General features: G+C 37.5%; 1 protein-coding gene across 2 annotated transcripts; it reads left to right on the top strand.

Annotated features, from left to right (window-relative positions):
* The first annotated feature begins 17,746 nt into the window (after positions 1–17,746).
* Positions 17,747–23,351, top strand: LOC122004875 (SH3 domain-containing protein 3-like). Of its 2 annotated transcripts, none has more exons than XM_042559706.1 (10): positions 17,747–18,020; positions 19,315–19,437; positions 19,886–19,955; positions 20,091–20,239; positions 20,969–21,070; positions 21,196–21,393; positions 21,478–21,540; positions 21,625–21,714; positions 21,784–21,858; positions 22,937–23,351. In XM_042559706.1, exons 1-10 carry the CDS (start codon positions 17,961–17,963, stop codon positions 23,192–23,194), a joined length of 1,188 nt encoding a protein of 395 aa, XP_042415640.1. In that variant the 5' UTR covers positions 17,747–17,960; the 3' UTR covers positions 23,195–23,351. The 2 variants fall into 2 exon arrangements, with proteins under 2 accessions (XP_042415640.1, XP_042415641.1); XM_042559707.1 differs by having other exon boundaries at positions 17,752–18,020; positions 22,969–23,351.
* Positions 23,352–23,500: the final 149 nt, after the last annotated feature.

Here is a 23,500-nt window from a genome sequence, read left to right as displayed (position 1 = left end):
GAAAATATATATATATGTATACATGTTATCCATGACTGATCTCCTCATGGATACCGATATCGTTGCCGTCGAGAAAGAGGAAAGGGAGGAAGATGCATGTGATCAGGATTTCCTTCCCTACGATCTTTTGCTCGAGATCTTCTCCTACCTTCCGGCCAAGATGATCCTGCAACTCCAACTCCTCTCCAGGCCTTTCCGTCGCCTCGCCGCCGACCGCCGTTTCCGCCTGCTGCAATCTCAACGCCACCTCGCCGCCTCCGGCGTCTTCATCGTCGCTCCCTTCGACCAGCAATTGGACTTCTTCCCACCGGAAAAAGGCTGCCCGCTGTCGGGGTACAATGGCTTGGCTGTGAATTTCCTCGACAACGACGACCACCTCAAGTGTAAATACCAACTTGTGTACCTAAAGCCCATGAGATCATCGAGTGTATCGTCCAGCCTGTACCAGCTCTGCCTCTACGACTCGGCCGCCGGAGACTGGACCGTCGACGACCGACAGGTCGACTTGGGATCGCCCTACCTAAATCTGAAAAATCTAGTGGTGTTTGAGGGCTCCCTCTTCGTCTCCTTCAGCTCTTCATCTCGCGTCGCCGCCATCGACACCTCCACGAGGCACGTCAACTTCTTGCCGCCGCCTGACTCCGTCTCGCAGGGGGACGAGATCAACGTGGCGGTTTGGGAGGAGGCGGGAAATAGACCATGGTTGTGCCTGGTGCATTACGATAGACGCTCCTGCAAATTTACATTGTGGAGGTGGTCGAAGGGATCGATGTGGGTTAAGTTCAATGAGGTGGTAGTCGATCGCCGGCGACATGGAAAAGCAATAAAGTATTTCATCCTTCACGACGGTGGAGCGATGAACGGAATGCTTCTATTTTTCGACGCCCGCAATAGTGCATATGCTTACTCCTTCAAGTGGCAGCAATTTATCGAATTGAAGACGAAGAAGAAAAGAGAATACTATAGTAAATTCATAACCTATACAAATTCTCTTCGCCCATGCTAATGCTAAATTGCTTATGATGGAAGTAATTAATTATTGGATTGCGTTAATATTGTCAAATTTATTTTTATAGGTTATTTCGCTATAATATTGTTACTTTGTGGTACAATGTAAGACCACTTAAAATAGAATGTGGTTCGACATATTTTTTTTTTTTTTGAAGAGTTTTGTGCATTGAGCTACTTACCTTATTGATACGAGTGGTCTAGAAGGACGAAGTGCTGGTCCGATAGAATCTTGAGTTCCTTAGGACCGATGAAAGATTGTGTTGCATTAGTACCTTTTAAGATGAGTCAAGTGTCTATGTCGAGTGATCTAATCAATCAGACCGTAGGTCTAATCGGACATGCTAGGCATGTGGCCCGATCGAACCAGACTCTTGGGTCAAGTGAATAGGCTGAGTGGAAGCCGAGCCCTCGAGAGTGACATCATTCCTTAATTTGACCAGACTGCGTATGCAAAAGAGATCTGATCGGGCTATATATAAAGGGTACTCGGTCGGTTTACCAACAAAACATATTGATGATGGGTCAATTTTCTCTTTTGGTTTTTGTGTAACGGTTGTCAGAGAAATATAAAGGAATATTTCCTTTGCATTCTTTATGAGAAAAGTTTTTACTATATAAATTACGGATCTATTTTTTTAAAGGTGTAAAAAATGTTAAAATGGTTTCCTTTTTAGGTAATACATTGAGATTCGTGTTGAGAGTAAAAGTAATAGTATATAAGAGGTGATCTCTATCTACTAGTGAAGGTATGCAAAAAATAAGATAAGCAACCTAAGACATTCGGATTTCTACTTTTCATTACGTTCCTTTTTCCTCTTGGCCATTTGTTTGACTTGAATGTCGGAATGTCTGTGTCGGGGATCTTCCCTGGACTGATTGTTGACGTTTTCTTTCTTTTACTATCTTTTTTGACACGCAATATCGTTCGACGTGCCTTCTAGTTCCAACTCATAATCTTCTCACAATTAACACCAGAGTCACTTGTCCAGTACGTCATCTTACTCGATTTTAGACAGGATCAAATATTAAAATTACAAATTCAAATAATAAAATTGAATTTAAGCCTTCTAGATAATAAAGTTAACCAAGATTTTAATCAAATTAATTAAGACTTTGAATATAAATTCGTCCTATTGGTATATGCAAGCAACGATAACCATGCTGCAAATTATTATAAATTCGTCATGTAGACATTTTACCCAACATCGGTCTTAACTTTGCTTTTGATCTCTTTGATGTTGTCGAGTATTTGACATCTAAAGTAAAAAATAACTTGTCCGATGACAGTGGAGAAAACCCACGGAGACGGAAAAAACAGAGATTAAGGAAGAGGAAAGAGAAGCAAAGGGGTTGACGGCAAAAGAAAATAAGTATTTTTTGTTTGTTCTGGAAAATAGAGAAGAATAAGAAAATTAAAACACGTAGTAGAGAAGAAGAGGCCCGAGGGAAAAATTAAAAAAAGAGTTCGCCTTTTATTAGATCTCCGCCTCAAGAAATTGAGGGAAGATAAAAAAGAGATGACTCTAATACCATGTAAGATCATCCACATAAGCTTCCCTATCCAAAATGCATAATTTAGGGTAAAAAAGTTACTTTATTAAATTTGGATATCCACTTTTTAATACATCATATATCAACTTCCCTATTTCTTCTCTCTCCTCTATAATGTTTAGAGAATGGAATCCATTCCCTAAATTTAGAGAAGTACTATTCATAAATGCATAATTTTGGGAATCGATAGGGTAGCTGATGCAAAGAATTTTTAGCTACTTTATCCAAAATTTAAGGTAAAATATTCGAATAGAGTATCTGATGTGGATGCTCTAAGAAGAATAATAGGGAGAGAACAAGAAATAATATGAGAGCAATAAAATCTATTGTTCATTGATATTTGTCCTAAGGATAATACAATATATAATGTTCAAAAAGTACTTAGCTAATTGACCAATTAATAAATAACGGAATCATTCTAAGAATGATTCTGAGAATTATTCTGATAATTATAACAAAATTATTAGAATAATCCAAATACTAATATGATTTAATTTGGTAATTTGATCCGATCAATTTTGATAATTCTCTTTTATTTTTTTTATGGGTCCCTCGAGATGGTCTAGTGGCTAGCATATAAGGTGTTGTCATCATGAGGTCTGGGGTTCGAATCTCGGCAAAGTCGAAGTAAATGCTTCCTTTATGTGTTAGTCGCTATTTCAAAGGATAGTAATCGTACCGTGATTTACTTTCTCCTTATTGACACTAGGACAAATTATCGGAGGCGCTTTCGAATGTAATTCTAGTTCACTCATATCCTTTGTTCAGAAAAAGGGACAAGGTTATGGACATGAACCAATTGTCTTTCTTTGGAAAGAGCCGTAAATATATACCTTTGCCCAAGTGTTTTAAAATCTATAGTCATCAAAGGGATTGATTTAGATTAAGTTCACCGACATGGAAAAAAGTGCATGCTTTCATCGATGAAAGAGAATTTCTATTTTATTGAAATTAATTATAATTTAGGTCGTATTATAGTATCGAATTGCATTTAATATTATCAATTTTAACTTTATATGTATTTTATTTATATTTAAAATTTTCAATCTGTATTAGTTTTCTTATTTTTGTATTAATTTGTTGCGTACCTTAAAATATAAAAGATAATCCTTTAGTATTAATTTAATTTTATTTGTATATAGAAGTTTTACTTTTTAAGAAACTTATTTTTTTACTTCAATCGATTTTTTTTTAAAAAAAATAATTTAGAAAGGGAATATGAAAAAAAGGAAATTGTGACATTTATGGGGAGAAAAAGTATATACGGAAAAGACAAAGTCTATCAATGTTTCTAAGAATAAAAATTTCCATTTAAAATTCAAAGAAAAAAAACTATATATATATGCATACATGATATCCAACCCGCCTCACCAATCATGCTCTGACTCTTTCCTCTTTCCTGAACTTCTTTCCATTACGTCTGCGTGCTCTTCCGCTCCGCCCCTCCCTTCGTTCCCTTTTCTTTCCGAGCCTTCCTCTGCCGAGCCAAAGAGAAATTCACTTTAGACGCTCCTCTGAGGGTTGCTTTAGCTAGGAGAAGGAGACGCTCCGCACCAATCGTCTTGTCTTGCACTCGGATTAAACGGTCACGCAAATTCCTTTCTGCCGGCTGCCGCGTTGCGCTTCCGCTCCACTTATCGGTTCAAGTCCTGTAAGGGATAGGTTAGAGGTGATCTTCTCATGGATACCGATATCGTTGCCGTTGAGAAAGAGGAAAGGGAGGAAGATGCATGTGATCAGTACTTCCTTCCCTACGATCTCTTGCTCGAGATCTTCTCCTACCTTCCCGCCAAGATGATCCTGCAACTCCAACTCCTCTCCAGGCCTTTCCGCCGCCTCGCCGCCGACCGCCGCTTCCGCCTGCTGCAATCTCAACACCACCTCTCCGCCTCCGGCGTCTTCATCGTCGCTCCCTTCGACCAGCAATTGGACTTCTTCCCGCTAGACAATGCAGCGGGCCTGCCACCGTCCTTTTACGCGCACCTCAATGTTCTCCGCACCGTTGCCTTCTTCCTTGCTTCCTCTCGTGGCCTCCTCTTCTTCCGTTACTACAGCTACGCTAATTTATTGGTCTTGAACCCCACCTGCAGAGAAAGGAGGATGCTCCCTGCCCCACCGGAAAAAGGCTGCCCGCTGTCGTGGTACAATGGCTTGGCTGTGAATTTCCTCGACAACGACGACCACCTCAAGTGTAAATACCAACTTGTGTACCTAAAGCCCATGAGATCGAGTGTATCGTCCAGCCTGTACCAGCTCTGCCTCTACGACTCGGCCGCCGGAGACTGGACCGTCGACGACCGACAGATCGACTTGGGATCGCCCTACCTAAATCTGAAAAATCTAGTGGTGTTTGAGGGCTCCCTCTTCGTCTCCTTCAGCTCTTCATCTCGCGTCGCCGCCATCGACACCTCCACGAGGCACGTCAACTTCTTGCCGCCGCCTGACTCCGTCTCGCAGGGGGGCGAGATCAACGTGGCGGTTTGGGAGGAGGCGGGAAATAGACCATGGTTGTGCCTGGTGCATTACGATAGACGCTCCTGCAAATTTACATTGTGGAGGTGGTCGAAGGGATCGATGTGGGTTAAGTTCAATGAGGTGGTAGTCGATCTCCGGCGACATGGAAAAGCAATAAAGTATTTCATCCTTCACGACGGTGGACCGATGAACGGAATGCTTCTATATTTAGACGCCCGCAATAGTGCATATGTTTACTCCTTCAAGTGGAAGCAGTTTATCGAATTGACGACGAAGAAAAGAGAATACTATACCAGATTCATAACCTATACAAATTCTCTTCGCCCATGCTAAATGCTAATGCTAAATTGATTAGGATGCATGGGAGTAATTAATTATTGGATTGCATTAATATTGTCAAATTTATTTTTATAGGTAATTTCGCTATAATGTTGTTACTTTGTGGTACAATGTAAGACTACTTATAATAGATTGCGGTTCGACATTTTTTTTTTTTTTGTGAAGAGTTTTGTGCATTGAACTACGTACCTTATTTTTAGTTTCACAGTTACATGTAATTCAAGAAATATTGATATACGTTGCCTTGCCTTATTTATCAATTTGCTCTTTCATTATATGTTCATATTATTATATTGTTACTTATATTACATTCATCTACATGTACATTGTTAAATCACATAAAATTCATTCATGCACAAAATTAGTTATGTTTACAGATGATTGTTATTGAATAATTTGTCTAACTGATCAATACATGCATTAATTTTTTTTAGAGAGAATTGTATGACTTTTGAGAAAAATAGATGTTACTTTTCCGTTTCTAAAAAAAGTTTGAGACGAATATTCCGTGTCTAAAATCCGTTATTGAAAGCCTTAATTTCAAATACAAAATCTGTCTCTAAATTTTTTTTTAAAATCTGTCATTAATCCGTTTTAAATAACATATAAAAAATAATTTTAATTTGATTATAAATCCGTTTATAATTATATTTATAAATCTATATATAATTTTATTTTTAAATTTATTGCTATTTTTAATTATATTATATTTCTATATTCTTATCTACTACAAGAAACACACACATTTCAAATAAATATTTAAAATAACTAATTTCTAATTCAAAAGTATAATTAACATTGGGATAAATAAATATTTACATCATCTAAGCAAATGTATAAAATTTTTAAATCTCACCTTAAGTATTCTAATCTCATGATCACAAGGATCAGATCCTCCAAGATATAAATGATTTGAATATTTTACCTTTTGAATCATTTTACAAACCTTCTCCTTTTCTTTGCTTTGCCTACCTTATTTGATAAACTTTTCTTCCCTCTATCTATTTTCTGTGATAAGAAGTTCAATACTTTACTTTCAATAATTTCTTCATCTATCCGATTGCTAGTAGCATGCATGTCTATGATTTCTTCCCTTTGCCCTCCTTTGTCTCAAACTCCATGAGATGAATTACTTCATACGGATTAATGAACGAACCAAGTTTGTTGAGACAATCTAGAAAAATAAAAATATGAAATGAGTAAGTTTAATAAATATAAAAATAAGCATGCAATGAAATAACCTATATCAGAAAAAAAATGACAACTTACCAACAGTACAAATTTATATTATCTCCATTGAGATTTGGACCACAACCTAGGAGAGAAATAAATAAGATAATCATAATCTATACTTGAGTCTAGGTCATAATTCTTATATTCTCACAAATATGTCATCAACAACATTCTGATCAACCGATTATATTTTTAATTGATATCAAGTTCATTATCCTAATTGATTTTCAAAGTCTTGACTTATCTGCCATCCTTACAATCTTCAAAGCACCTCAACAAAAGGGGAAGCACTTTTCATCCGGAGAGTCCAAAATAACTCATGAACATGCATACACTTAATTTTAGTAGAAAGCTACAACTTTTCCAACAGCTACACCCTGGTCGATTGATGCACAACCAAACTTTCTTCACCATTGTTTTCTGGTCGTCTTGAAATGCTACACTCATAAAAACGAGATCATATCAGACTAAATAATAAATTTCTTTTGCCAATTATATTTACACTAGAAAAAGAAACTCTTGGAGTTTGAATTTTGAACCAAGCATATATAAATTACTTTGATAGATATTTCACAATAGCAATGAGTCACCAGATTCTTAAAAACCAAGTTTAGAAAACTACTATCTTATTCACTAAGATTTTCCAATCAAAATATATGAAATTACATATGGAATACCGACCAAGTCATCGACCTTGATACTAATACAATTTACAAAATTTAAAATCATGGATATATTGTATCTCAGTAAAGCAATTTAACAAGTTTAAAAGACATCATTTAGTATTTACCTTGCATTGCAATTGTCTAGCCTTGATAGGAGAGGAACCACTAAACCAATTTAAAGATTCAACACGGAATGTCAGCCGCCTTTTATTTTATGAAAGTAGTTTCTTGATTAAGAAATCACATTGTTATGGACAAATTTTTCAACAACATACCTGCAATGATTGATTCAAGTAATATGAAGCAGAACTAAACATTAGCCATAAGTTATAGATGAATCATGTAATGCAGTCAATATCAGACAATAAGAGAGAAGCATTTATATCACCACTGTAATGTTCATGCAACGATACAAGGGAACATAACAAGATATGTCCCGAGGCAATACAACATACTAAGGTATACCAGGAAGCCACAGACCTTGTTCTTTATGGAATTCCGATCAAATTTAACTTTGCCAAGTAATGCAGACCTTGATATTGTTAGGTTCGGAGCGCAGCGGAAGACATATAATGAATCATGGATCTTTCGTGGTACATATAGTTTTACACAAAATTATATAAAAACATACCTCGAGTTCTCGATAGGTGTGAATAATATCACAGATAGATAAGAGCCTCACGTGTGACTCCTCTAGCGGTATCCACGCGCACTAGATCACGAACTTGACACGATCTGTTAGGTGCTAGCCTCTTGGATTGACAAAGCCTTGGAAGTACTACGATCTCTTTCGAACGAAGAAGAAGTTGACGAGGGAAACTCGGAGAGAATAATTCATCTTTGCATCTTTCCGAGGATGACTACTTATAGCCTCCAAGGAATACGAAGAGTTAAGTTCTCAATAAATTCATCATTTATAATCTTCATTAATTAGGAAGATGAAGAGTTATAGGCTCCATAAATTCTTCATTTATCCTTCATTATGATAACTTTTCAAATTCTTCATTAATTATCATTATGATAACTCTTCGAATTCTCCATTAATCATCATGATTATGACTATTCGAATTCTCTCTTCTTTGTATCAAATAAATTCATATTTGATCTTGATCTCGACTAGCTTCCGATACCATTGTTCATGTCTACGTGCTATGCGTGTAACCCTCTAGGTTTTATACACGAAGGCAGTGTAAATCCATACACAGACTAAGTTAACCGTCTAGCAACAGTTTTTAGCCACCCAATGCGATAAAATTAATATTAGTCATAAACTGTAAACCACTATGAACCGATTACTGTGTAATTTAATCTCTTCATCTAAACCCTACATCCCAATTATTTCGGTACATTTTGCAGCATTACCAAATTAATTATTTTACTTGATTTCCAATATATAATAGACTCCTCTTGAATGATAAATCATTCCTCCCATGGTCATGGATTTTGAGTCACTAATATCTCTATCAAGCGGCCAGGATGTTAACTCCTAATCCAAGAGAGCGATGAATCCTCTATTGACTCAACACTGTTCTCTCTACGTTTTGTCATACACCCAAATACCGTATTAATCACAATCTGATTAAAGACTGCTTTTAATGGCGTCAAAGAACATAACTCCACGCATAGAATAAATGAAGGTCTCAAGTCAAAAGATCAGTTACACTCGTTCATAAGAGGAATAACCAATGATGCTTAATATGTGGTTTCCTCTTGAGCGAGTTGTGTCCAGTGTACCTCTAAACTCAAGGTACCCCCAAGTACAAATTGGATATACATCCCTAGGTCTATCTCGACCTAGTCATACTCAGCGTTGATCTAGATATCCATGTCCCCTCTAGATATCTGCCCGATCAAGGACTATTTTCATATTAATATACCCATTAATCTGCGGGACTTTATCATTAATTATATACGTACAGAAAAGTAAATAATCAATGATAAATACTTGCCTTTATTAAATAATTATCCACAAAATACCTAAGGAGTGTCTTGACATATAAGTGCACACTAACAGATATCAGCGTCTGAGGCCTGATAGATCTCTAGAGCCTTAGCTTCGAGTTCAATCTTCCTCTCCTCAAACTCCTTGGTGATCTCCTTCTGCAACATCAAGATATATCATATATATAAGCAAATTAAAGAAGAAGAAGAAGAAAAATATTGTTGGGAAATAATTATCGACCTGTGATTCCTCAAATGACTTGCAGGCCTCTGTGGTCACAGTCCTCTTGCCGATCCCGAACACAAACACCTTCTTGATCGTCAGAAATAGCCTCAACCTCCAGTTACTCGCCATCTCCGGTACGGTTCGATTGACAAAAACTTGTATGAGAGAAAAAGAAGAAAAAAAGTTAGAGCAAAACAGAGAGATCGAAATGGCAGGAGGAGGAGGAGACGCATACTGAATGGAGGTGTCTCTTTATTTTACTTCTCGATTTTACCAGGCGGCTACATGGCTTCTGCGTTCGCCATTAATAAAAGCAAGCCGAGAGGGCATTGATGGAAACCACAGTGACCTCGCAACCATAGGCGGCCAAGTGCAACCGCGGCAACCTCGCGACTGCAAGAGGTGGGCGACCTCGCACCAGCAAGATGCGGTCGAGCGAGGAAATCCCCAAGAATGGCGAAATTGCTACGACTAGAGAAAGAAAGGGAAGGGTTGATTTAGGTTACAAAGAGGGCTCAGACAAAAAAAAACATATTAAGAAAAATAATAATACGGGCTAATAAATTTTAGAGAAAAAATAGTTTTTAAATATTTGTGAATAATGAGATAAATTTATAAATCCCAGTTTATTTCATCACAAATTTTAGTAGTTTAGAAACTAATTTTTTATTTCAATTGTTTATATTTTAAATGATATTTTTAACATTTTTTTAAAAATCTATTTATACTTAATATTTTTTAAAAAATATATATATATAATTTTATTTCAAATCTATTTCATATTTCATCTCAAATTTCATTTTATACATTATATTTTTAAAAATAAAATAAATTTATCTTCGTTAAATTTTAAATAATTTTTTTATAGAAATATGGTTTCAAATTCTATTTATAATCCATATTTATTATTTTAATAAAAATTTATATTTTATTTGTCTTCAATTGGTTTTAAATTCTGGTTCTATTTTTTATATTATATTTTATTAAAGTAAAACAATTAGTGATTCAATAGAAAATCAATCATTGATTTATAAAAATCTGAAATAGATTTTATTTCTATTTCAAATATTCATTTAGAATCTGTATTTATTTTTGTTTATAAAATTTATTGATAATTTTGTCTCAAATTCATTTTAAATTCTATTTCAAATTTATTTTTATATATTAGATTTTATTTAATTAAAACGGATTAGTAATTCTGTAGAAAATATGTCTCTGATTTACTAAACTTTGAAACAGATTTTAATTTCGTTTTAGAAATCTGTCTCTGAAGCCTTGTTTTCTTGTAGTGAATGGATCACGACACGGCCAAGTTGATGTGCTAGATGACTTGGCTCGAGGTTGGTGTTACATATGGATGGCTTGGCATGTCCATGGAGATTTGATAAAATTGAATAAGGCAACCAAAAGACATTGATACTGTCTGAAAATAAAAAATATGGTAAGCTGGGGATGTGGCTAGAAGGTTAACGAGGTGAAGACTCCACGTAGTCTTACAACACAAGAGGTGTTAGTGCCGAGCCGGGAAAAAGTTCTCGGCGTTGGCCCTCCGACACTCAAATCAGTTTCCGGCAGTGTAGAGAATAGTAAGAATGCTGTAGCAAATAGTGTGTAGGAAAATAAAGTTGTGCATACCTCCGTATGTAAATGGTAACCCCTTTTTATAGTGTCACTGTAATGTTTGCGCACACATCTCAAAGCATGCGCACATTTTCTAATGTGTTGTATGAAAAGACAGGTCAAAAAGTATTTCTAACACACTTCCATAAGCGAACATTCAAATATTTGATGTGACATGCTGAAAGTTTTTAAAGTACGATTTACTTATAGGACATGCCTCTCCCCCGAACGGTCATGCCGCCCGCTCGGTCGGGTCGGCGGCCAGGGGATGTACTATCTGTTTGTCTCATAACCTTATGTTGTCCGCTTGGCCTTGCTCGCCCGATCCGACATGCCATCCATCCGGCCATAACAAGTACGTTCGATCGATCTCGTTAGATCTGTAGACGTCGTCTCTTTGTCTTCCTTGACTTTGACCTCCACATCAGTTGGTCTTCCTTGCATTGACTTATCTTTGGTGGGGTTCCTCTTCATCGTTGTATCACAAGTCTTCCTCTCAAGTCTAGTCGAAGGAGGCTACAAGTCCGACTAACTAGACAGTTAGCATGTTCTGGACCTCCTTTATCCCGATCGGATGTATTAGGGTTTAGAGCTGCCACTCGACTGTGATATTCATTGCACAAGGATTTATAGTCACCGCTCGACTGTGATGTTCGTTGTGCTAGAGTTTATAGTCGCTGCTTGACTTTGATGTTTGTCATACATGGGTTTATAACCACCGTTCTACTCTATTATGGACAACACTTAGCCATTTTTCTAATTTCCCCTCAATCTCTACTCTGACTGCTTCTCCTTACGTAGTGCCTTTTAATTGTCGTTAGCATCACCATAATTTCTCGAAAACCGTTCAATTCTCTGCCATTAATGTAAAACACGTTTGGCCATGCCCTTTAATCATGCGCATTCTCTCTGTTGGAACCCCAAGGTTATTTTGGTGTGATCAACAAGTTAAGTTAGGTCCTGTGTGTTTTAACCTTGTGTCTAAGTGTGCAGGAGCTTAGGAACACAGGTACTCGAGCGGAAGACGCAACTAGCGAGAAGGACGGCACGCAGTGCGTCCGAGGGACGAGGTGCTGCAGAAGAGTACACCGGCGGACGAGAAGGAAGCGTGCGGTGGTTCCGAGGGACGAAAGCTGAAGCGGAAGATTGCTCGGGGAGCAAGAAACGCTGTTAGTGAGAAGGTTTGCACGGGGTGCGACCGAGGGACGAAGACTGCGGATGAGTACGCTGGTGGACGAGAAGGAAACGCGCGGCGATTCCGAGGGACGAGAAGCCGGAGCGGAAGGCTGCTCGAGAAGACCGGAAGTTGGGTTCGGGTGAGCCCTATTCCGGATGACAGAGATCACCCAAGCGAGCGGATCCGGAGCAGAAGACCCGGACCGAGGCGGGACTGAACCGGAGAAGAGGTCCCGGACAAAATGTCAACCGCTGTTGACTTTTTGCTCTGGGGTGCCCAGAACCATTCCGGGCGCCCGGAGCAGTCCGGGGTGCCCGGACCAGCATATTTGACCAGAACGCGTCATTCGCGTTCTGAACGTTGGGGGATAAAGTTTTATCCCCCCCAGGGCGCCCGGAAGCCTTTCAGCCGCCCCTGACCAAGGCTATAAATATAGCCTTGGTCCAGAAGCTTTTGAACAAACTCAGAACTTGTAATTCCAACGCTTGTGCGCTTCTAGTTGTAGTTGAGCTTCTATTTTCTGTGCCTAAACGTTGTAAGAGGCTTCTCCACCTGAAGGAGTTTTTAGTGCTTTAACTTCCTTGGATTAACAACTACATCGGTTGTAACCAAGTAAACACTCGTGCCTCTTCCTTTATGTTTTATTTCTTTGATATTCTTATGCAAGTGTTAGCTTAAAGAGTTCGAGGAAGGGTTGTTTGTTTTTATTTTATAGGGCTATCCAACAACCTCCTCTTAGCCGGCCGCAACGGTCCAACAAGTGGTATCAGAGCCGAGACGCCTCAGAAGGACTAACCGTCATCTGAAGCAACAAAACGATGGTCGGAGCTAGCGACTACCCACCAACATTCGAGGGGGAGTTCCCTTTATGGAAGCAACAAATGGAGGTATATCTAAACTCTGATTCGGGTATTTTTTCAATAATGAAATTTGGTTATGAAGAACCGAAGAACGCGAATGGAGAAGAACTCGAGATATGCCTCTGGAACAAGAAGCAACGTGACGAGTCAATGGCAAACGGTCGGGCAGAATTTCACATTCTAACCGTAATACCAAATGAAGATATCTACAGAGTCGGAGAATACAAAAGCGCAAAAGAACTTTGGGAGAAGTTCTTAAAGCTCTACGAAGAACCTTTGGAAGCCGACAATTCAATGGACACCAAGCCGCCGATAGAACAGTCCGAGAATGAAGAAACTGGCGAAACTGCCAAAGTTCATCCCAAGGACACAGAAAGCCCTTCTTCAATGAACATCGATGAAGGGGGAGAATCTTCAGAAGAAAGTAATTCAACAGGGGGAGAACCAACAACCGATGAGGTAAATAAGGTATGGCCTTTACCCTCTGAACAACTGGTTAATTCAATAGAAAAATCGCCTGAAAATTTTTACGATTTAAAAATTGAATTATCGAAAGAGTGCTTCGGTTTACCAATCATTTTGAAAGAATTTTACAAATTAAAAAATATTTTGACAAAAAAATTTTGCAAGTTAGAAATTTTGCCGAAAGACTTTTGTGAATTACAAAACATTTTTTCGAGAGAATTATGCAAATTAGAAATATTATCGAAAGAATTCTTCAAATTGCAAAATGTTTCGACGAAAGATTCTTACGAATTACAAAATATTTTGATAAAAGAATTTTGCAAGTTAGAAATATTGTCGAAAATTTTCTTTGAATATTCTTTTGAATTACAAATTATGTTATCGAAAGAATTTTGTGAAATAAAGTCTATAAAGTCAAAAGAAATAACTTGTCGATTAAAATATCTCGACAAACTATTAATAGAAATTAACATGATACAATTTGTTACATGTTTAATATTTGTTGCTTTAAATATGAAAAAATGTGATTTAAGAAGTTATGATATATTAAAATGAAAATTTAAAACTTTATGATAAAAGCATTAGAATAAAATATATAAATAAATAAATGCATAGAAAATTTATTTTAATGTTAGCAATTTTCTTAAATTTTCTTGCATAAAGCTTTGGACTTAGAAAGATTTTTTTTGGCGAAAACTTAGAAATTTTTTAAAAGTCATTTTTGACTTAGAATTTTTTCCTTGACTTGGAAATATTTTCCAGAAAATCATTGAAATAGATTTTTATAATTTTTCTAAGTGTCAACCCTTAGATTTTTCTTGCAAACCTAATTTTTTATGTGATCAAAGGGGGAGAAGAAAAAGTATAAGTCTAGGGGAGGTAGAAATTGAAAATTAAAATTTTTTGAAATTTAATTTTTCTATCTTGTTGCACGTTATTGCAAGATAAATTTTTAATTTTCATGTCTATTTTGACCCTAGCTTAACTTGGGTTGATCACATCAAAAAGGGGAGATTGTTGGAACCCCAAGGTTATTTTGGTGTGATCAACAAGTCAAGTTAGGTCCTGTGTGTTTTAACCTTGTGTCTAAGTGTGCAGGGGCTTAGGAACACAGGTACTCGAGCGGAAGACGCAGCTAGCGAGAAGGACGGCACGCGGTGCGTCCGAGGGACGAGGTGCTGCAGAAGAGTACACCGGCGGACGAGAAGGAAGCGTGCGGTGGTTCCGAGGGACGAAAGCTGAAGCGGAAGATTGCTCGGGGAGCAAGAAACGCTGCTAGTGAGAAGGTTTGCATGGGGTGCGACCGAGGGACGAAGACTGCGGATGAGTACGCTGGTGGACGAGAAGGAAACGCGCGGCGATTCCGAGGGACGAGAAGCCGGAGCGGAAGGCTGCTCGAGAAGATCGGAAGTTGGGTTCGGGTGAGCCCTATTCCGGATGACAGAGATCACCCAAGCGAGCGGATCCAGAGCAGAAGACCCGGACCGAGGCGGGACTGAACTGGAGAAGAGGTCCCGGACAAAAAGTCAACCACTGTTGACTTTTTACTCCGGGCGCCCGGACCAGCATATTTGACCAGAACGCGTCATTCACGTTCTGAACGTTGGGGGATAAAGTTTTATCCCCCCCCAGGGCGCCCGGAACCCTTCCAGGCGCCCCGACCAAGGCTATAAATATAACCTTGGTCTAGAAGCTTTTGAACGAACTCAGAACTAGTAATTCCAACGCTTGTGCGCTTCTAGTTGTAGTTAAGCTTCTATTTTATGTGCCTAAACGCTGTAAGAGGCTTTTCCGCCTGAAGGAGTTTTTAGTGCTTCAACTTCCTTGGATTAACAAACACATCGGTTGTAACCAAGTAAACACTCATGCCTCTTCCTTTATGTTTTATTTCTTTTATATTCTTATGCAAGTGTTAGCTTAAAGAGTTCGAGGAAGGGTTGTTTGTTTTTATTTTACAGGGCTATCCAACAACCCCCTCCTAGTCGGCCGCAACGGTCCAACACTCTCCTCATTAATGTCACATGTGATCGAATGTCACGCGTTGGCTTTTCCTACCGTCGCATGCGTGATATGACAGGCAGATGTTTAGGTTTGTTGTGATGGTTGCCTTTTCAAATTCCACGACTGCGATGAAGCTTCATTTTCCAAAGCCCTCGATTGGACGGCCCGGATTAATCGCCTGCAGGGTTTTGAAGCCCTTAACTTTTTTCCTTCACCCTATCGCATTCCTCGTCTTCGTCTTCCTCATCTCCTTGCTCTTCTTTCTCTGTTTATCGTGTGTGATCTCTCCTTTTCCAGTAAATTCCTTCTCCTTTCTTCCTTTAAATCTTCAATTTCTATCCTTTACTCCATGTCGTGCTCTCCTTCCCCACCCCCAACTGTCCCCAGGTTGTGGTATACTTCCACCAAGTCCAAATTTAATGGTGATGAGGTCAACCAAATGAAACTGACCTGTCATTTTTTCGACGATTATCAAATTGTCATTCCCTCAACTTATGATCGTCCTCACACGCCTCTAGACGACTTTCTCCCTTCATTAAGGACCAGTTTTATGCCAGCCTACGCTTTCCCATCCATCCCTTTTTCTTTGAAATTTGTACATACTTTCACATTCTCATATATCAGTTAGTGTCCAATTCCTTCATACTACTGTGCGGGGTCATTGTATTATTCTGTCTATATAGGATTCCCCTTATGTCGTGCATTTTCCACTACTTCTATTACCAGAAGCTATCTGAACCGGGTACCTTCCTTTTCCAAGCCTAAGTGTGCGTTGTTTACTTTGACAAAATGCCCTCATCAAATAAACACTTGAAAGAGCACTATTTCTATGTTCGCTTACCCGCTCGGCCCGCTTTCCTGATTGGCTGGCAGATAGAATTGTTAAAGCCTCCTCCGCTCAAGCAATACCGAGGTCAGCCGGCTTATCTCTAAGCAGGTACAAGTTTGGTCGGTCAGAAGTATCATATATAATGGCTTCTCCTGGAGGGTGTCTTATATATGTTTGAGCTAAGCCCAATCAGAGCATGCAGATATGTTCAGCTCTAGATCGGAGACAAGCTATTGTTTTAGAAAAAAAGGAATATCGAAGCATAGGATTACGAATAGTTATAGTCAACAGCTAATGGTTCAGTATACCAACACACTTGGAGATTTTATTGTTGATTATTATCTCTAATTAATGGGTTTAATTGTAAATTATGCATATGAGTACAAAACAAATCCATTAAAATGATCTAATTTAAGCTTATTGGATTTCGGGTTATCGAAAGTGATTGAATGTGTAGAATCCTTTACCCCGATCTGTTATCATTTATGGACTGATAATGGATTAGTTGCCTATATAAGGAGAGATCTCTAAGGGTTTAGGAGATCATATCTTGACCTAGTTTTTTTGTTTCCATTGACAAAAAAAAATGTCGACGTCGTTACCCCTAAGCCCCTGGGAAATCTTCTCCGTTTTCTTCTGCTTCCTCTTCTTTCTCAAGATCTTCCAGAAGATGCTAAAAGACAAGGAGAATAACTCTTCAATCAAGTTCCTTGTCATTTTTGTTTATGCTTATATATTATGCCATGTTTTTGATGAGTTCTGCATCCTCGTCTTGTATTTTTTCATTTGAGTTCTTGTTTCATTCCTAAAATTCATGAGGTTAGGAGAAAACCTAAGTTCTATTATTTGGTATCAGAGCCACATGTTCTGTTTCATCATTTTTATTAGTAATAAAGTTTAAGTTTTTCATCAATTTATTGTTTGTATGCTAGATCAAATTTTTCTAATATAATATAATTTTTTGATCATCAAAAATCATGTAAAAAAAATTAGGATAAACTTATTAAACTAAGGAATCTAATTAAAACCATGAATTATCAAAATGAGGCAGGAATGGCATGATTGAATTGTCACAACTTCATATTCAAGCTTCTGGCTCTTACCTTACATGCGGCACCACTACCTAATTATTAACTAACTCGCAAGCACATGCGAATTGACAAAGGAGTACCTCCGGCGATCGCCGGAGAGGCTTAATAACAGAGGATTGAGGTGGGCTGTCTTAGTGAGTTTTGTTAACAAACAACTATAGTCAGGCCCACATGGGCCTGGCCTATATGCTAAAATATACGAAGTTTGCCTTTTTGGGATACCCACATTTTTGCCAAGAGAAACACAGGCGGGTCCCATCGCCACCTTCAATGACAAGGCGAGTGGTTCTTCACGACAAAATGAGGCAGGATTGCCGATCTTCGCCAGGCTGGAGTTTTTCTTTTTCCTCTTCCTCCTCCGGCCATCTGTTTCTCTTTTCCCTCGATCTCGCTTTCGCCACCAGATCCGCGCGCTGTTAGACAATCTCTGATACCAGTAGTGCTTCTCCAGGGTTTCGGCGTGTTGGGTCGGCGAAATGGACGCGCTGAGGAGGCAGGCGAGCAAGCTGCGGGAGCAGGTCTCCAAGCAGCAACAGGTGATGTCCTCTTCCCTCGCTTTGTTGTGCTCGCTTTTTGTTCTCTTCTCCTTATTGAATTAGGGATCTTCCTCGGTTCCGATCCACTTCTTTCAGAAACCTGCGATTAATTAAGTGCCATTATGTTCATCAATGTATGTTGATGTCCCTTCAAATTGTACTGTCTGGTTGCTCTTTTGGTTAGCTGTTAACCTGTCCATTGAATCGCTCCATAAGTGAATCTAAGAAAATTTGCACTGAAGTTGTCGTCCTGCAGAGAGATGATCCTTAACTGAACCAATATGTAGAGTGAATCTAAATGGTACTATCTGGAACTAATTTTCCTATTCCGTTCAGCTACATGCTATTTTCAGTATTAGGATTTTTAAACTAACTTGAAATCATTGATCAATTGAAATTTGACTTTTGGATGCAAAAGCTCCAATTGAACGTTTTAAAGAGCAACCCCAATACTTAGCTACTGTTTGATACATATTATCAAAGTCAATTACCAACAACAACGGTAAATTGTACGTGGTGGAACTCAGTCAATGAATTTCTTGTCAAATTGCCCAATGCTTTTAGCAATCATGGTATATACTGTTCACAAAAAACATTGCACAGGTGTTGTCTTCAAAATAGATGGGTTATCATAACCATTTTCCCTCTTTGTTTCTTTTTCTCTTTTTCCTATTCTGTTGCTCTTATTGGGTTAACATTTGAGCTATGTTGAAGTTTCAACCTTTGAGCTTGTGAAAAGAAAACCAACTGTTAGCCATCATCCTGTTCTGTCTTATTATTAAAATCAATTTCCAAATATTGGTAAGTTGTACATGGTGGGATTTGGCTAGTGAACTCATATCTAATTGTCCAATGGTTTGACCAATCGTACTATAGACCATTCGTTAAAAGCTGATATAGAACTTTTAAAATAAATTATTTTTTCTTTATTAGTTTCTTGTTTACTATTATATTGCTGCCCCTATTCAAAGACTAGTAATTTCATCGTTTAGATTCAGCACTCATTGAAAATGTAGGGAATTTTCAGTCACTTACCTATATTTTTATTTAATGCTTTCCAGTTCTCCTGGTTTTGAGCAATTCTGTCTATTCTACAATTTTCATTCTTAGACTTAAAAGAGATGTAACAAGTTGATCCCCATGTTGTTTCAGATGTTTCTATTTGACTCATTTATCAACATTTGCTTGTTGTCTTTTACAATTTTCCCATTGTAATTTAACTTAACATGGGAGTTTTCTTAAGTTGTCTAATCATCCTACATTTGATATAAATATTAATCCTGGGGAATTTCAGGCAGTGATAAAACAGTTTAGTACGAGTGGTTATGGGAGCTCCGATGTGATGGTCATAGATGAAATTGAACTGCAGAGACATCAACAACTAGAAAAGTTATACAAGTCTACTCGTGAAACTAGGGTAAGAAGAAATGGGCTATACGTTTTTCTGCTTTCTTATTTTCTTCTTTTTGGGTGTTTAGTTGACATTAGTTTCTAAATATTGCTCATTTATCTGGAAGATAATAATATGCATTCATATTGCATCCGTCAGTATACATTTCTTACATGCAAATTAGCTAACTGTCTGGATGCACAAGAGGCATATAATATTCATTATTTATTATTTATTTGGACATTGAGTGTATTTGTGCATTCATAGTTGGCTTATATTCTCATATTTGGATGGTTGTTAAAACCCATGCACCTAAATTCCTAGTCATCCCATATTAGACTTCCTAACAGGATTTGTTTCACATCAATCTCTAGGTTTTCTATTCTTGAACTTCTCCGAAGAGGAAACTGAATATCCATAAAAGCAGTCATGTTAACCTTGACTTGATTTCTTTTCTTTTTGTTTGTTTGTTCAGGATTTTCAGAAAGATACTGTCAAAGCAGCTGAAGCATATGTAACCATAGGGCATAGACACATTGAAATAGGTAAAGTTGTATAGCTAAACTGTGTATCTTTATTGTTCATTTTTTATACCTTGGGCACCATATTCATTTTTTTGGCACACCTTTTTAATTAAAGGATTTCAGATATGCATGAACTTATCTGGAGATATATTTTAGGTTTAAAGTTATCAGAAGATTGCTACAGATATGGAGGTGAAAATCATGCTACTGATGCAATTCTAGCCAAGGCAGCTGCTTTGTATGGTGGTGCGATAAGAAATGTAGAGAAAGAGCTTGAAGATTTCAATTCCTTTCTGACTTCACAGGTTAACATCGCTATTTGTTTGGATCTTTTTCGCGTGAATAGAGAATTTGGTTTGTTCCAATTATCTATCCATTAAGTTTTTTTTGTCTGCCACATTTTTTGGCTATCAAGTATACAATTTATTGTAATGCTGTGAGGCTGACTACCAAGAAATAGCATGCTTAAAATTACTTAACCAACGTTGTTTAATTTACATAGTATCTATCATGAGCTATCTTTTTTATCTGTCTTGTAAATTAGTACTTTTCCTTTAAATATGGCATGGAAAAAGTTATTCTGACAAATTAGTGAACTAAGGCTTAAGCATAAAGTCGGCTTTTTTTTTTTAAATTTTGTGTACCGATAGAAAAGTCAATCTGTTTTCCTTTTTTTATCTCTCAATGCCCTTTATTCTTTATTTTCCATAGAATAAATCATTAATTTCATGCTGTAAAGGCTGACGTTATATGACACCACATAATGTTTTTCCTTTATTGATTTTTTTTTTGTGTTAAAAACCATTAAGTCAATGATGATGCTATGCATACTAGAAATTAATGACTACCATTATGCATGAAACATATTTTTCTCATCTTTGAGAGTGTTTAACTATTAATGCATATATCCCACATGATGCTAATCTAAAGTTTCCCTTAGTTTACTGTATTTTTTAAGCACAAATGTAAACCTTCCGTACCTTAAATGTAAGTGAAAATCCAATTTTCTTATTTTTGTCAAATGGCTGTTTCAGGTTGTAGAACCATTAAGAGCAATGGCAACTGGTGTGCCACTCGAGGATGCTCGTGGCCTTGCCCAACATTATAGTCGCATGAGACAAGAGGCTGAGAGCCTGGTAATTGATTCTACAAACAAGTAAAAGGGGTCTTCTTGGTATTGTTTGTGTATAACACATCTAAATAGATGCATCAGGTTTATCATGTTTTTGTAGTTTTTCTTTGATTACTGAAGCATAAACAGGCGGCAGAAATTTCAAAAAGGCAATTACGGGTGAGAGAATCTCCTAGTCTGGAAAACACCTCAAAGTTTCAAGCCTCTCAGGCCAAAATGCTCGAAATAAAAGCAAGTATGGCAGTGTTGGGAAAAGAAGCTGCTGCTGCATTAGCTGCTGTTGAGTCACAACAGCAAAGGCAGACTTTTCAACGTATAGTTGACATGGTATGTCTTGGCGTTCAGTGTTGACAAAATTATTACCTAAAGTTATCAGATTTCTGTATGCTTCACTTTGTTCTACTACTGAAGGTTGAGGCTGAAAAATCTTTGCATTTAAGAGTAGCTGCTATACTTGATGATCTTGAAGCGGAGGTATTTACTTAGCTGGTGATTTATGAATAAGGTATTCTTCATCATTTGGAAATCTGTTTAGATTCAGTACTACTATTTCTACAGATTGTCACTGAAAAACAGCAAAAGGTATCTGCACCTCCTCCTCTTCCTTCTCACAATCGCTCTGAAAAAGCAATATACTTTCTTGCCGAGGTATCTTAAATTTGTTTGAAACTTTTGCAACCTGAGTTTATGCTTATACATACTTCTATATATTTCTAGGCGATTCATCACTTCAATGCTGCTTCTGAAAAGGAATTAAGTTTGGTGGTAGGAGACTATGTTGTCGTACGAAAGGTTGGCTTTCTGGATCAATTTGTTTTAGTTCATTTAGTTTATTTTCTATTTGAAACTTAGGGTCATTTTCTTCGTTCCATTGGGGAACTTTCTTTTCAGATGCTTAATCCATGACGATAACACTAGTTTTTTTTTTCTTCATATAAACAGTGGAAAGGGTAGAGTACTAAATTATCACATATATTGCAATCTGTACATGAACTTTTGTTGCTATTAAAAACATCAATATTTGTCTCTTTTTGGACACTGTCAAATTAAATTGATGGCCGGCAGAAAGTACCGTTTTCCATCTTAAGCTGAGCTCCCAGCAAGGAAGATAACGAGTAGTTAGAGAGAGATTTGATTTAAAAAATAATAGTAATTAAAACATGATGTTATAACGTCAATAGCTGATTGTATGTCCAGGCCCAGCCTTAGATTCACCTCATCCTGTTGTTAATTTGATTTGGAGGATCCGAAATGAGAAACTTGTGAAGGGTGATGTATGTTTCCTCAACCAAAAAAATCTGCAGAACTGCAAGGTAGGTGATAATTTTTGTATGATTTATATAATTAACTTAAAAAGAAATAAAAGGCTTAGAATGAGAGGTCAATTGTTGGACCTAGAAGTGGAAAATTCTCAATCCTCAATTTCATCTGCTAGAATTTTCTAAGGTGTGGAATCAGATAAGAGGAAAATATTGTTGACTGGCTCCAAAGATAACAAAGACAATAGCTCTGTAACCATCAGAAGATGTTCAGGAGTTCTAACACAAGGAATGCAAATAAATTATGGCGTTCATACAAATCCCTAATGTAGCCTTGACAAAGCATTTTAAATTCTTCATCTTGCACGAACATCAGTGTTTGCAGCCCAAACAACATTTATTAAGAATAATATGGGATAGTTTTCATTATCTTTCATCTGTAGAACAAAGACACTATTAGTACCTATTATTTGTAAAGCCTTTGCCACTCTCAGGTTGCTCCATGACGACTTAGTAAAGCTATACTTATTTCTTGAACAACTTCACAAATGAGTTACAAATTCTTGCCTACTGAAATTGTTCGATTTAAGGCTTTAAATTTAACATGCCAGTGTTCTCTCCCATGCAATATTTGCACCTTCAGGAGTCTCCATCGGGATGGTCTGAAGGAGAATGCAGAGGCAAGGCAGGTTGGTTTCCGTCAGCGTATGTGGAGAGACGTGAACATATTCCTCCTAACAAAGTCTTTTCCCAAGCCTTCTAACTGCCATCGATGTATCAATTTGTTGGTTGCTGTTAGAAAGCTAAGTGATAACATTGAGAATCAATCTATGATCATGTTGGCCAGAGCCATCTTAAATTTATGCTGAGCATTGAATATCGTATGATAATGATTACTGGATCAAATTTTCCCTTTCTTTGGTTGATTTTTGAACACGAGCTATTTGGGATTATAGGTGCTGCACAATGAAGAATTTTAAGCATTTTTGTGTTTATTGATCTTAATAATGTATCCGCATTTGATAACTTCCATCTTTGCTATCATCATTACTGTGTTTCTATTGCACAAGAGTCTGAAGAGATTTTGGTCATGCTTGAAATTGGAATTTTCAGTCGTAACTTGTCAGACACATGGAGTCACTGGATTGTGTGATATAACTACTTTCAACAAAATT

Source organism: Zingiber officinale, chromosome 7B (genome assembly GCF_018446385.1).
Source record: "Zingiber officinale cultivar Zhangliang chromosome 7B, Zo_v1.1, whole genome shotgun sequence".
NCBI classification, from domain to species: Eukaryota; Viridiplantae; Streptophyta; class Magnoliopsida; order Zingiberales; family Zingiberaceae; genus Zingiber; species Zingiber officinale.
This window is presented reverse-complemented; position numbering and strand designations above follow the sequence as displayed.